This window comes from Sabethes cyaneus, chromosome 2 (genome assembly GCF_943734655.1).
Source record: "Sabethes cyaneus chromosome 2, idSabCyanKW18_F2, whole genome shotgun sequence".
Lineage (NCBI taxonomy): Eukaryota > Metazoa > Arthropoda > Insecta > Diptera > Culicidae > Sabethes > Sabethes cyaneus.
Genome location: NC_071354.1, coordinates 72027237 through 72041836, shown reverse-complemented (window position 1 = coordinate 72041836; position 14600 = coordinate 72027237). Strand labels below are relative to the sequence as shown.

Genomic DNA, 14600 nt, shown 5'->3' with positions numbered 1-14600 from the left:
GGTTTTGGTCTTAGTCTTGGCCTTGTGGTCTTGGTCTTATGGTCTTTGCCTTATGGCCTTGGGTTTGGTCTTAGTCTTGGCCTTGTGGTCTTGCCCTTGTAGTCTTGGGCTTGTGGCCTTGGTTTTGGTCTTGTGGTCTTGGTTTTGGTCTTGTGGTCGTGGTCTTGTGGTCTTGCTCTTATGGTCATGACCTTGTTGTCTTGGCCTTGTGGTCTTGGTCTTGTGATCTTGGTTTTGTGGCCTTGTAGTCTTGGGCTTGTGGTATTGGTCTTGTGGCCTTGGTCTTGGTCTTGTTCTTGGCCTTGTGGTTTTGGCCTTGTTGTCTTGACCTTGTGGTCTGGGCCTTGTGGTCTTGGCCTTGTGGTCTTGGCCTTGTGGTCTTGGTCTTGTGGCCTTGGTCTTGGTCTTGTCGTCTTGGCCTTGTGGTCTTGGTCTTGTGATCTAGTGCTTGTGGTCTTGGCCTTGTTGTCTTGGCCTTGTGGTCTTGCTCTTGTGGTCTTGGCCTTGTGGTCTTGGTCTTGTAGTCTTGGCCTTGTGGTCTTGCTCTTGTGGTCTTGGCCTTGTAGTCTTGATCTTGTAGTCTTGGCCTTGTGGTCTTGACCTTGTGGTTTTGGGCTTGTGGTCTTGGCCTTGTGGTTTTGGCCTTGTGGTCTTGGTCTTGTGGCCTTGGTCTTGTTCTTGGCCTTGTGGTCGTGGTCTTGTTGTGTTGACCTTGTGGTCTTGGGCTTGTGGTTTTGCCTTGTGGTATTGGCCTTGTGGTCTTGGTCTTGGGATCTTGGTCTTGTGGCCTTGGTCTTGATCTGGTGGCCTTGGTCTTGGTCTTGTGGTCTTGGCCTTGTGGTCTTGGTCTTGTGATCTAGTGCTTGTGGTCTTGACCTTGTTGTCTTGGCCTTGTGGTCTTGCTCTTGTGGTCTTGGCCTTGTGGTCTTGGCCTTGTGGTCTTGGTCTTGTAGTCTTGGCCTTGTGGTCTGGGCCTTGTAGTCTTGGCCTTGTGGTCTGGGCCTTGTGGTCTTGGCCTTGTGGTCTTGGCCTTGTGGTCTTGGCCTTGTGGTCTTGGTCTTATGGCCTTGGTCTTGGTCTTGTGGTCTTGGCCTTGTGGTCTTGGTCTTGTGATCTAGTGCTTGTGGTCTTGGCCTTGTTGTCTTTGCCTTGTGGTCTTGGTCTTGTTCTTGGCCTTGTGGTCGTGGTCTTGTTGTGTTGACCTTGTGGTCTTGTCCTTGTGGTTTTGCCTTGTGGTATTGGCCTTGTGGTTTTGGTCTTGGGATCTTGGTCTTGTGGCCTTGGTCTTGATCTGGTGGCCTTGGTCTTGGTCTTGTGGTCTGGGCCTTGTAATCTTGGCCTTGTGGTCTGGGCCTTGTGGTTTTGGCCTTGTGGTCTTGGCCTTGTAGTCTTGGCCTTGTGGTCTTGGTCTTGTGGCCTTGGTCTTGGTCTTGTGGTCTTGGCCTTGTGGTCTTGGTCTTGTGATCTAGTGCTTGTGGTCTTGGCCTTGTGGTCTTGCTCTTGTGGTCTTGGCCTTGTGGTCTTGGTCTTGTAGTCTTGGCCTTGTGGTCTTGGCCTTGTAGTCTTGGTCTTGTAGTCTTGGCCTTGTGTTCTTGGCCTTGTGGTTTTGGCCTTGTGGTCTTGGCCTTATGGTGTTGGCTTTGTGGTCTTCGTCTTGTGGTCTTGGCCTTGTGGTCTTGGTCTTGTGGCCTTGGTTTTGTGGCCTTGGTCAAGTGGTTTTGGACTTGTCGTCTTGGTCTTGTGGTGATCTTGGTATTGGTCTTGTTCTTGGACTTGTGGTCTTGGACTTGTGGTCTTGGACTTGTGGTCTTGGCCTTGTGGTATTGGTCTTGGTCTTGTGGCTAAGGTCTTGTGGCCTTGGTGTTGGTTTTGACATGGTGGTCTTGGTCTTGATCTTGGTCACGGTCTTGGTCTTGGGTTTCCAAGATCAATACTGGATGGCCAGGATGTCCAGGATGATGATAAAAGTTCCATTGAAATGTTTCGAAAAGTTATTATCTAAAAATTGTATTTTTGTTTTCGTTCATAAATTCAGGTAGGTAGGGTACGGGAGGGTATTCCCATCACGCTACTAATTTCGGCATACATTACCTTTTTGACTACACTTTCCCAAATAAAACTTTGCCGCTATATAACAATACTGAAACGAATGTAGCATTCATAGGCTTTAATGTGTTATAATTATTTTCATACAAATGGAAGTAGTTTGCTTAATTTTATTCAATAACCATCAAAACCACTGTTTTTCCACTAGCACGTAGCCAGGCTGAAAAAACTTGCAGCAATCGCTTACGCGTATCCGCTCTTGATGATGGTTTGGAAAACACACAATTATGATCACGTTTACTTATTCTAGAAACTGAACAGCTGTGAATATGCTATCATAGAACAATTCTACTTCTTTTTATCACGGAAGAACACAAAAATTCCCCTCTGATATGTAAATATAAATCAATTTTCATTCACTAGCCATCAGCAGCATTTTGTTTGCAATTCCAGCATATGGTGCGTTATTTACACTGCTACCAATATATGTGCTGACATATCTGGTATTTGAGTGACAACTGGCGCTAGTGTATATGAAAGATTCAGTGATACACTAGCGCCAGCAGCAAGCGGTTGTCACTGCAAAACTAATTATCTTCAATGAGCCCGGAATGTAGGCAATAGCGAGAAGTTATTCATCGGTCTCTCTTTTCTTGTCTCTTTTGATCTGTTTTTGAAAAGCATTTAATCGCTGTGCTAGCTATTTCGGCCTGTAGGATTTAAAAAACACAGACATCACTATAGAAAATGGGCTCAATTTAGCCGCAGCGACTTCATCATTTATCGCGACTATAACTCAAATTCAGTAGCGTTTTATTAAGACTAAAATACACGCCGATATTCAATAAATATTATTCTGTCAATTGGTATAAAAATCTTGTCTCGAATAAATATAGTTTCAACGTAGTTCCTGAATATTGTTCAGGCTACCGCTTAATGGGCTGGAAATACCCACCCGTACCCTACCTAAAGATCAAAATTTCATATTTAAAATTATGAGACACTTCATATCAAACCGGAAAGATAATTCTACAATAATGTTGAACAATGAGACAAACTTTTCTCGATATAAATAATTCCTTTCGGAAATTTCACTGCGCCCTATCAACTCTTTATAAAGTTTTAAAAATACCACTAAAAGTCAATGATCTCCATTACGACAGCAACAGCATTATTCCGCTCCGCACGTATCTTCAATGGGTGCTGTGCGCAACGTCAGGCGGATGATTACAATTCACCACGCAGATTTGTATGCAGCTGACAGTAGCAACTAGCAACATATGCCAACGACAACAATGCCATTTGAACCGGCTGGTTGTGCGATAACACACACGTGAACACATATTTGGTCGAGTGCGGCGGCATGGCGTCATGTTGCGACGCATCAGCGCACAGAAATTAGTCTCCTCCACTTTGGTCCACTCGTCAAATCATTATGCTACCATGCAATGGAAATGGAAAACCCTCCCAGAGCGCATCCGCCACCGGCGCCGCTTGAGCACACCGGTCAAAAGCTGTACGCGTTAGCCGTGCAGATTGAATTTATAAAAAAACCGCTCTTTGACGAATCACTGAGCTTCCCTACACTTCCTCCCACAAATTGCTGCTGCATTCAACAATTCAATGTGCGTTTTATGAGAATTGTTGATAATTACATTTTGATGTCGGAAAAGTGCACTCTCTTGGAAAACTATGCTCTCAGCCTGTCAAGCAAGTCACCCCCCTTCGTCCGGTCTCCGCGGTCTGCGGTATGTCTTAGATACTTGGGATAATTAAACGGAGCTGCACATTTATATGCTAGGCCTGCGTCAGTGAAAAAAAAGAGATGAATGGAAAATCTCACTTTCTATTCATCGGCGTCTTTTTTTCTTCTTTCGAATGTTCGTAACTTACGAACTTGGGCCTGACGACGTCTCTATCATCTTCGATGGTGACGCGCGCACGTAAGCCAAAGCCAAAGCCAAAGATATTCAGAAGATGAAAGTTCAGCCAGTTGATTGCAACCTTTCGTCGATTCATCTTACATATCGGAGCGCGCAGGTATGGAATAAATGCCTCCGAAGTCACACGTGTAGGGTAGGCATAGTGTGACTGCGAGACCGAGTTGCCTGTGCACATTCGGTTTGGTTCCGCGTTGCAACCAAAGAGTCGCGGCCATGCCAGGGCTCGGGTGAAAATGTAACAGGCTCCGGCCTAAGAGCGAGCGCGGTGTACGGTTTAGGGTGAGTTCAGCGAACTAGACATATGCTAATTGACGGACGATTATTTGTGAAGCGGTTTTTTTTGTGTTCAATATATGCGCCGATGAAGTTGATGAAGTTTCAGCTCGCAACGGAACTTTCCCTGTTTAGATACCTTGTCGGATTGTTTTCGATTCCTGTATGGGCATTAAAATATAATATCGAAAGCTTTAAATTTACGGTAATTGTTGATTATTTTGTTATGCTAATTTAATATTAATGTATATGTAATGTGTTTCTTTTAAATATGTTCAGCATAATACAGCATAAAAGTGCAATAATACTGCTTACTCGTGAACTAGAAATTTATTGTCCATAACAATCTTCCAGTAAACTTTAAAAGAATTATATTTTACACCTTATTACATTTACAAGGTCGGTTTATAATATCATGCGCTAATTTTACAGTTACTTTATAACAAGCAGAACAATCTGTAAATCATTGGCATGCACTCGACCGATGATGCGACGTCTTCATTATTCCGGGTTTGAGCAATATAAAATGCTACAATTAGGCAGAATTCTTCTGGCATAAAAGATGAAACTGAAGTGCGTTCCACTTATTACCACTTGTACTTATGTATAGTTAGGTTTAAATGATGGAAAAATCAACCGGTTAGTGGGAATGGGCAGTAAAGTCCGAACTCACTATAAAACCGACAAAAAAACAACGAACCGCACAACAGCGGATCACATTTCGAATAGCGGTACTTTCCGTGTTGTTTTTATTACAAATTTGTCAGTTCGGATTCTGCAACCGGGTGGAAATGGAAATGAGAACGTCATTCACTGTGCTGCCGCTTGCCTCGCCGGTTTACCCTTGGAAGAAGTTGTCGCACAAACAGACGCGGAACAAACAGTATACAGCGAAGCGAGTATACCTACATTCAAGCCCAGGAACGCGTAGTGCTGAGACCTCGTGCTTGCTACCCAACGGTATTTATCTTCAACTTGGGCGAGAAGAGAATATTTAGCTAATGAGAAAAAAGTGGAAAATAAACACATAAATCTTACCGCTCTGTCGATATTTGCTCCATTGAATGAAAAGGGAAAAGCGACGGCTGGACAGCACCTACAGCAATCCAAACGAAATGAACAGCAGTTTACAGCACCGTGCAACGCCCTACCGCACCACCGACCGCCGGAATGAAATTGGAAACTAGCCAGCCAGTAGATTGAACGCCGGTTCGTAAACTAAGCTTTAGGGAGACGTGTACGGAAATATGTGTTTTATGTGTCATTTGGTGCCAGATTTCAAATTTTTATCTAAAAAAAAACAATTTTTTCTAACAGAGAACTCAAAATTTTCACGTTTTAAGCATTTTGAATCCATTTGATATTCGAAAGTACACAGAAATCAAGCATGGTCGTTTACGATTTCATTACACTGCCACCCTACTACCAATGTCAACGGAATACGATGGAATGTCAACAAATGACAAAAAGTTCTAATTGTGTAACACACATATTGACGGAGTAGATCTAATAGACACCGTTAAGTTGATTATCACTAGTAAAAGAAATCTTATTTAGCCTCTGGTTAATACTTGTTCAAGTTTAAAAAACTGAGAAAACTTTCGACTGACTACTGCAGTAGTCAGCAAAATAAAATCATGGAGATCTACAGCTACATAAAACATGTTTCTATATTTCAATCCAAAACAGAGAATATGAATTTGGTATAACAAGCACCGCATTACAAATTTTAAAAGCAACGCAAATTAAGCATAAGCATAAGCATAGGATACCGCCCGTGTGCTGCTACTCCGTTATTGACCAGGACCGATGAAAATTGCAAAATGATGGTTGGAAAAAGCATACTTGGGACAGCAGGTTATTTTTCATTGTGCAACCTTATCAGGTCCCTGCATGCTGATCAATACCGACGCCGGCCACGTCCGAATGCGGGTCCTGGTGGGATGGAAAGGAATGTTAGTCCAATACTTGTTGCTACTAAAGACCAGGGAATCCTCTGCATCTTCACAAGTATTTCGGGAAAGGAATTGTTGTTAGTAGATGGGCGGAGCTAGATGGATAATGTAAGTATGTAAGCATCAGTCATATAAGACTAACCTGGATATTCGAAAATTTTCTTGTAAAGCCAGTAACTACGAAAATTAAGATATAAAAAATACCTTTTTAACAAATTTAATATAATGCCAATGGTGCTCATATACAACCATAATTTAATTTATATCGAAAAATACTATGCACATGCAAGATTTACGGCTCAAAAACCACGTAACGACTTGAACTTATCCGCGATCAGGGAAATCAGGCATAATGAAACGAGTCAATATAGTCCCTAAGTTGATAAGCATTTCCTCTTACCAACGCTAATATGCAGAGATATAGCGCCCTACACGCTTAAAGCAACGCAAATTAACACGAAAAATACGGCCAAGTTTCAGTTGTTTTACAAAGGAAATCCAATATTTTACTAACATGCATAAAGATCCCCGAGCAGACACGAAAGACAAAATTAATCGGAACAAACACGAATAACACATGTCAAAATTTGGTCTTATTTTGGCTGGCATAGTTGATAAAATATAAAGCCGCCCATTTAGTTTCGAGCTACGATGCTGGTCTAACAAGCCAGTCGTCGTATGTTCGAATCTCGGCTAGGCGGTGCTTGCTAGATAGAGTCAGTAGGGTTGTTACACTGGCCTCGTAATTTTCCTGTACTCTAACAGCCGGCAGCGAAGTCTGTCGATAAAGAAGGGTAATGTCTAAAGATGGTTTAAGCCCAAGACTTTGCTTTTAGTAGTTGGTAAAATAACAAAAAAATAATATTCAAATTTTGCTCCTTTAAGGCCAAATAATAACTACGTGTGTTATTTGAAAAACATAACATATTTTATTATTATGTATTGCAGTAGCATATGAGATTTTTTTCTCTTTATTATCGAGATAGCATATGAGATATTAAAAAATCATTTTATAAAATATATCGAATGTCATTTTAAAGTCATAATAAGCTATGATGACAAGATCAGTTATTAAACTCATCTTACTTCCAATGTTCTAAATCTCCACTTAATAACAAAATGTGTTATCAATGTATCTCAATATTTAGGCCATTATGAATATTTTAAAAGTTTTTGTCCCTCCGGTGTTGGGAAAACAAAGAAAATTTTTTAATCGAGCAAAAAACAAAATAGGGATTTCAGGCATTTTTATTTAAAGTTTAAACGTGAAAACCAAATCTATTCTTACTTTTAATATATACGTCGTTATTTTCCATGCAAAAATCTACAACAAAAAGTCAAAAACAACGATTTCGGATATTCCGCTGTTTGAATTTCCATTACTATTTCATGCTAGAAGCGTTAACTCAACTCGTACACTCATTTTTCAAGTTTTTCAGACTGTAGAGTTCACAGACTATTGATTTTATAAAAAAAATTTAACTCATATCCTACAAATTATTTTTTTGCCCCTTGATTTTTCAAGCCAATTTCCAAGGGAAGGGGGGTTGACAAAAACTTTGGAAATGATTTGCAATGGCCTTATTGAATAACAAAATACACTCAAGTCGCTTTTTACGCGAAGGATACGTCCCGCGTAAATCAAAACCGCGTAAATTTCGAAAACCGCGTAAAAATAGTCGCGTAAAAAAACCGCGTAAAAAGCGACTTCAGTGTATAGCATTGTACTATATTTTGTTATTGAGTTGATATTTTCGTCAACTCGTTGAAACCGCTACTCGCGGTTCCTAAAAACGTATCACAGCTGTTGTTCGTCTGCTGGCAAAGCTGTTTGCTGTTTGTTTTCCACATCGTGGAAAAAATCCATCACGTTTTCTGAGCATACAACGGGAGACAAAAGGCACATTAAAAATTACCATGGCACCACATCACTTTGGACTTGCTCAAAGATTCAGGAAAACTTCGTCCATAACGCGCTGTTTACGTCTTCTACTTCTACTATCAACATAGAGCCGGGGTGGCTCTTGCCGTATCAAGAATTTCTCTCCGCTGTATTCGATCCTGGGCTACTCGTCGCTAATTCGTTGAGCGTCTCGACACACGCAAGTCGGCTTCAGCCTGGTCGAGCCATCTAGCACGTTGGGCCCTTTGATTTTTAGTGCCAGTGGGACTCCGGGGGGTTTTTCTTCAATGCACAGCCATCCGACAACTTTTCGTCGTAGCCGACCCACCGTAGTTTCCCAACGTTTGTCAGGTGTACGATGGGAATCTCTCTAAGTAGTGACCTCGTGTTTTATACGCATACGCCACTCTCCGTTATCCGATATCAATATCTGTCTTAAGTCCGTAGAGGACTACCGGTCTGATTAGCGTTTTAAACATCGTCAGCTTTTTGTGGCGGCGTATGCTCCTTGATTGAAACAGAAGGAAAAGTAGGTTCGATTTCCATCCTGAATGTGTTGTTGAATCTCCTTACTCATGCTATTGTCGGTGTTGTCCAGAGATCCTAAATATATGAGCTCATCAACCACTTGCAGTTCATCGCCGTCAATAGTGAACCAATTTCAATTTCAGTGAACTTCAATTTTCTAACACGGATTCCTTAAAGGATGCCCAACGGTAACTAATATGACGGAATTTGTTTCGAGAACTGCGCAATGGATGGTGGATGGGTGACAAGTAGATACAATTTACACATATATGTCTAAGGCTTTTGACATAATAAATATTAATGCGATCGTATCATTGCTGCCAAAGTATGGAAAAGCGGTCATCTAAAGAATCGATCGCAATATGTCAAGATTGACAAGAGCGAGTCAGCTTCATTCCCAGTCTGGTCTAGGTGCCTCAGGGGAGTCATCTAGGACCATTGCTTTTCGTCACAGTCCTGAACGAGCTCCCGGAACTTCTCCCTGGAGTTTACATCTTAATTTACGCTGACGATGTGAAGGTTTTTCTCCCGGTGAAATCTGTTAAGGGCTGTCGAATTCTAGGGTATAACATTTCATCGGATTTTGCAAAACGTTCAGCCTAAAAGTTAATACGAAGAAGTGGAATCTGGTTTCCTATACCCGACAAAATATTAAATTGTTATTTGATTATTTCATGGATTGGGGCGAACCAACCACTGGTTGAAAGCCCCATCAAAAATAGTTAATAAATAAATAATATTTCATGGCAGGTGAAATAATACCAAGACATGTATGCGATCTTGGGGTAGAAATGGACAGCGAGCTTAACTTCACCCGGCATACTGAAAAGGTTATCGCAAAAGCAAATTCTTTATTTTGACACATATACCTCAGTGGAGAAATAACGGATCCACATATTATCATCTCATTGTGCAAAGCCTTGGTACGAAGTGATGTTGAGTACGCAAGTGTAATATGGCAACCATTCTACGTACAGAGACTATAGGTTACAGAGGCGACAAGGTACTCAAAAACCGCAAAATTTTGAATTAAAACGGAGAGCATTATCACAAACAAAGGTAACTCTCCGTTATGATTTAAAATTGAGTGGTTTTTGAGTGCCTTGTCGCCTCTGTAATCTATATCGTAATTCTACGAAGTGCACAACACGCAAATTGAGCGAATCCAAAATAAATTTGTTCGCTATGCGCTGCGGAATTTAGGATGAACCGGAGAGATGCCTAACTATAAATCGTTATGTTTATTAATTGGAACGGAAAGTTTGGAAAACAGAAGGCATACAACAGATGCTCTGTTCTTGAAGGACATAGTAGCTGGCAGGTATAATTCGCCATATTTATTAAGTCAAGTGACCGTGAATGATGGACGTTCGCCGTTAAAAAGTGTTAGGTCTTTTCGTTTGACAAATAGAGTTCAAAATAACGCCAGAAATGAACCAACGTATAGAATGATGGCCACATTTAACAACCATACTTACTTACCTTATCAGCTCCAGGCCGTAGTTTCCTCCGCTGTACGAAGAAGTCGTCATTCCACTCGGTCCATGGCCGCAATTCGCCAGCCACGTAGTCTGCGTAGGGTCTGCAGGTCACATTCCACTTGATCGATCCATCTATCTCGCTGCGCGCCCCGTCGTCTCGTTCCAGTCGGATCATTATTGAGAACTTTTTTAAACGGGCTGTAGTCCGACATCCTCACGACGTGCCCAGCCCATCGCAGGCGACCGATTTTTGCGGTGTGAGCGATGGGTGGTTCCCTAAGCAGCTGATGCAATTCATAGTTCGTTCGCCTCCTCCACGTTCCGTTTTCCATCTGCACTCCGCCGTAGATGGTGCGCAACACCTTCCGTTCGAAAACACTAAGGGCGCGTTGGTCCTCCACGAGCATAGTCCATGCCTCTTGTAGCATGGTCATCATTCTACATTTTTTACGCAGCAAACGCCACTTACGCTCACTGTTCAAAACTGCGGAAATCACGTTTAGTCCGACGCTTGTATTCAAATATCTCCGTCGCGTTCAAAATTCAGCGCTTTTCAAAAACTTATCCACTGTTTCCGTCTCAGCAAAGCCGAATCGTGCAAAAGAAGGGAAGCGCGATTGAACCGACATGCGAAAGAACGGGATGATACCACTAAACCTTTAGAAAGACACGAACGTTGAAGAGTCGTTTTCTAAAGAAAACGTACTTCCGTGAAAAGAATTTGAATGCCTACTATTTTATCTGAGGATTTACAAATTTCTGCCCTTTCATTTCGATCCAGATCGTGGAAGAGACTAGTGGTATTTTAGTAGTTACGCGTGCGTTATTTTGTAAGTTTGATTCAAATGTGAGAAAGTTTAACGGTCGATTTATAACAAAGTTCCTCTTTTGCTGATTAGGTAGGAGTATTAGCTAGTGCGGTCGAAAGCTTAGGCAGTGCGGTCCTTCGTCTACGGACGATTTTTCGTGTGTTGTGTGACAGACAAGAAGGTAAGATAATTTAAAAAAGGTGTGTGATGGTAAAAATACTTAAAGGCGTCGACAGCCGATCGACGGCTTCTTTTGTCAGATCTTCTTTTGCTGCGACCGTTTCCTGCCAACCCGCTTCTAGCGACGCCTAAGCGGTACCACCACTTCACGACGGCATCGAAAAGCAGCGCTAAGCAAACCACGCGCTTCGCTTTTTTCTGGCAACGCTCAACCATCGCTAGTGCAACGGCTCAACACTGCCGCGCCGCCATCGTAGCATCACGTTTCCGAACGACGCTGTTCGACGCCATCGCAGATCTTGTTCGGCGCCATCGCGACGACGCCATCATTGCAACGGCCGACGCCGTGCTTGTCATCGGTTACAGCCAAAAAGCAGCTGATCGGTACCGTGAGTAAACAAACGTGCACGTAAAACTGAAAATCCACACACACGCCTTTTCAAATCTTACCGTTCGAAAAACGAGCTCGAAAACAAACGAGTAGACCTTTGTGCCGTTCTGCGAACCAGAACTATTACCAGAACGAGCCGACAGAGACCGCACTGTAGGAAAGAGGGAAAGAGATAACCAGAGTTAGGTCTATTAATAGAACTGAAGACGTCGATAAAGAAGGCCGAATTAAATAAACCCTCGTTGTTGATTGTATAGCGGTATTTTATCTGTAACCTTCGCTACTCCCTGTTATAAGTCACTCCTGAGAACATTTCTCACATTCGCGTCCGATATTTTGAATTTTACTTTGTTTTTCTACACCGCTTGGCTGGCGGGAAACAGCCACACTATTACTCTGAAGCGAGAAGGAGAGAAGGATAGGGAGATCTTTGCCGGTGATGATAACATTATACTTATAGGTTCTGTCTTCTTTGAACCGGTAAGGCGGTCGTTGTCTTCGCTGAAGGTAATAGTGGCACCATCTGGACGCGGGTAGATTAACGTTCCAGGTGTGCAAATCAACCGTTCCTTTGCGCGATTCGGGACCCATTTTCCACAACCTGCCCTGAGGTTAGGTTTCGTGCCGGGCAACCTTAACCGAGCGAGTGGTCCTCTTTCAGAGGTGGCGCTTAAGCCACTCGTCTTAAACGGCCTGAAGAGCTCTGGCGAACGGAAGATAACTCGCGGGCAAGCCGCCCACGTTATATTGGCGCCCAACGTTTAAAGGCTGAAATTTTGAATTTTTTTAGTCAGATATTTTTCCTACATTTTTTTTGGAGCATATTTGACATAGTTTTTTTCTTTTTGAAAGGAAACAACTGGAGATAATTTCGGATTGTTTCATTTCATGAATTTAGATTTAGATAAATTATATATATATAATCTATTATTATTACTTCTATACTTAAAATTGAATACACGTCGACTGTTGATTTCTGAATTTAACATCTACTGTACTATATTATTTAATTTTTACATTACATTATTATACTTATAAGTTTTCAAACATATTTCAAGCATTATTTATAATTTGCATTTTTGGTCAACACCATAGTATAATCTAAGTTTAGTGTGAACAGTGACCTAGCGTAAGTGAATATCAAGAACAATTATCCGGCTAAATTTTCAACATGGCTATGAAATTTCCATACGCGAATCATTTGACGAACGAAGAGGTAGATTATGAACTGGTGTTGCGAAATCAGTTGGAGGAAAGGCAAAAAGATTTGCCAAGCAAAATGCGATTGTTGCGAAGGCTGTTTAAGGAAGACAATAAATCGGGAAGAGAGTATCTTTCTCCTTACCAGTTCGAAACGGAAGTAGATCTGATAATCAATCGGGTCGATCAAATTGAACGCCTTCTTCAAGACGCGGCACACCCAACTTTGCTGTCTCGGTTGAGACATTATTTCCTCCGAGTACAGAGGAACACGGCAGCAAACGAAGGTGGCGAAAAGGTCCGTCAACAATTGTTGAGGAGAATCGAAGAGCTGTTACAAACAACAGCTAGTAAATTACCTCCTTCAGAAACCGAAGAAGAAAGCACCTCGAACGAATTAGCCAGAGTAGAGGGTGTTGATATCGCGGAAGGTGGAGATACCACTAAAGGAAACGCGAAAAATAAATCGTTAGGAGCAATTCCAAAAAACATCCAAACACCTGCCAAGAAGATTGCCCCGGTCGATTCGAATGTAACAGAACCTTCGTACGAAGAAATGAGAAACCGCGTGTTCGAGCTCGAGAAGCTAGTAAAACAATTGCAGATGTCAGTACCAAAAAGTATATCCGGTTTCGACGCTCCGCCTCGGGTAGGGAGAGAGCCAGTTTTTCAAAACGAACCAGATGGGTTAGACGCACAATTCCGTGTGCGAAATCGAAATTCACGAGTTCACTTGCAAAGTTATGGGGTTCAACAACAAAATTTGGAGCAGAATCGACAAACAAGCAGAGTGATGAGGCAGGCCCAGGAGTTTAGCGACAGCGATTCAGAAGAAGAGCAACGACAGGTATCAAGAGGTTGGCGAAGAACAGATGGGAGGCATAGCTTAAACGTAAACGAGGGTAGGCGTGAATCGTGGGGTTCTAATTCCAGTTACCAACGAGACCGAGAGTCTAGACACTACCGGAGAATAGAGCACTGGAAATTATTCTTCTCGGGAGACACGAAGTCCGTATCTGTCGAAAACTTTCTCTACAAACTCAAGAAGATTGCTAGAAGAGAAGGGGTATCGGACAGTAATTTGCTTAGAGATATTCACCTTGTCCTAGAAGGACAGGCTTCGGATTGGTTCTTTACATATGTTGATGAATTCGAGCACTGGGATGATTTCGAAGAACGGATCCGATACCGGTTTGGAAATCCAAACCAGGACCAGGGAATAAGACAAAAGATTCAGGATCGAAAACAGCTAAGAGGTGAACTGTTTATTGCGTTTGTGACGGACATAGAGAGGCTAAACAAAATGCTCTCTAGGCCACTTTCCCGCAGAAGGAAATTCGAAGTAGTGTGGGACAATATGCGGCAACATTACCGTTCAAAAATCGCGACCATCTCCGTTCGAGACTTGGACCACCTGGTGCGGTTAAACCACGGGATAGATGCCGCCGACCCGAACCTCCAACAGTTTGCTGACTCTCGTAATCAACAGCGCAACATCCACCATGTCGAGTGCGAAGATTCCGACGAAGAGAGGGACAGTCCGGAAGAAATAGGTGCAATTAGGTTAAGAGCGGACGAACCGATCCGACAGCGGATAGAAACGAGACCAGAACGACAAAATTTAGAGAGGACAGAACAAAACCGTCAAAGCTTGTGTTGGAATTGCAAAAGAGCAGGGCACAATTGGCGGGACTGTCGCGAACCGAAAAAAATCTTCTGTTACGGCTGCGGCGAACTGGGACAAACAATTCGCGCTTGTACAAAATGCGGTATGCGAGGTGGGAGACAGTCGCAGTACAACCAGGGAAACCGGTAAAGGGGTGCACGATTGGGAACACAATCATCCCTATCTCTAAAAACGTTCCCGATGTACAAAAATACGACCCAGTCG

General features: G+C 42.5%; 2 protein-coding genes across 11 annotated transcripts in view; one reads left to right on the top strand and one right to left on the bottom strand.

Annotated features, from left to right (window-relative positions):
• The window catches only part of LOC128737176 (uncharacterized), a 696232-nt gene that overhangs the window by 98373 nt on the left and 583259 nt on the right, over positions 1 to 14600 (top strand). The window lies entirely within an intron of this gene.
• LOC128735552 (triadin-like) lies at positions 51 to 4065 on the bottom strand. Its single transcript, XM_053830034.1, has 2 exons — positions 3940 to 4065; positions 51 to 1814 (listed from the first exon to the last, which is right to left on the bottom strand). The coding sequence occupies exons 1-2, from the start codon at positions 4063 to 4065 to the stop codon at positions 51 to 53; spliced, it is 1890 nt and encodes a 629-aa protein (XP_053686009.1).

What these genes read in the sequence shown, in the direction of transcription:
- LOC128735552 (XM_053830034.1), bottom strand. Translation starts at nt 4,065, where the DNA reads ATGAATCGACGAAAGGTTGCAATCAACTGGCTGAACTTTCATCTTCTG. An exon ending in ACGTCGTCAGGCCCAAGTTC is followed by an intron (nt 1,815 to 3,939) that starts GTAAGTTACGAA and finishes CAATACCACAAG; the next exon opens with GCCAAGACCACAAGTCCAAG.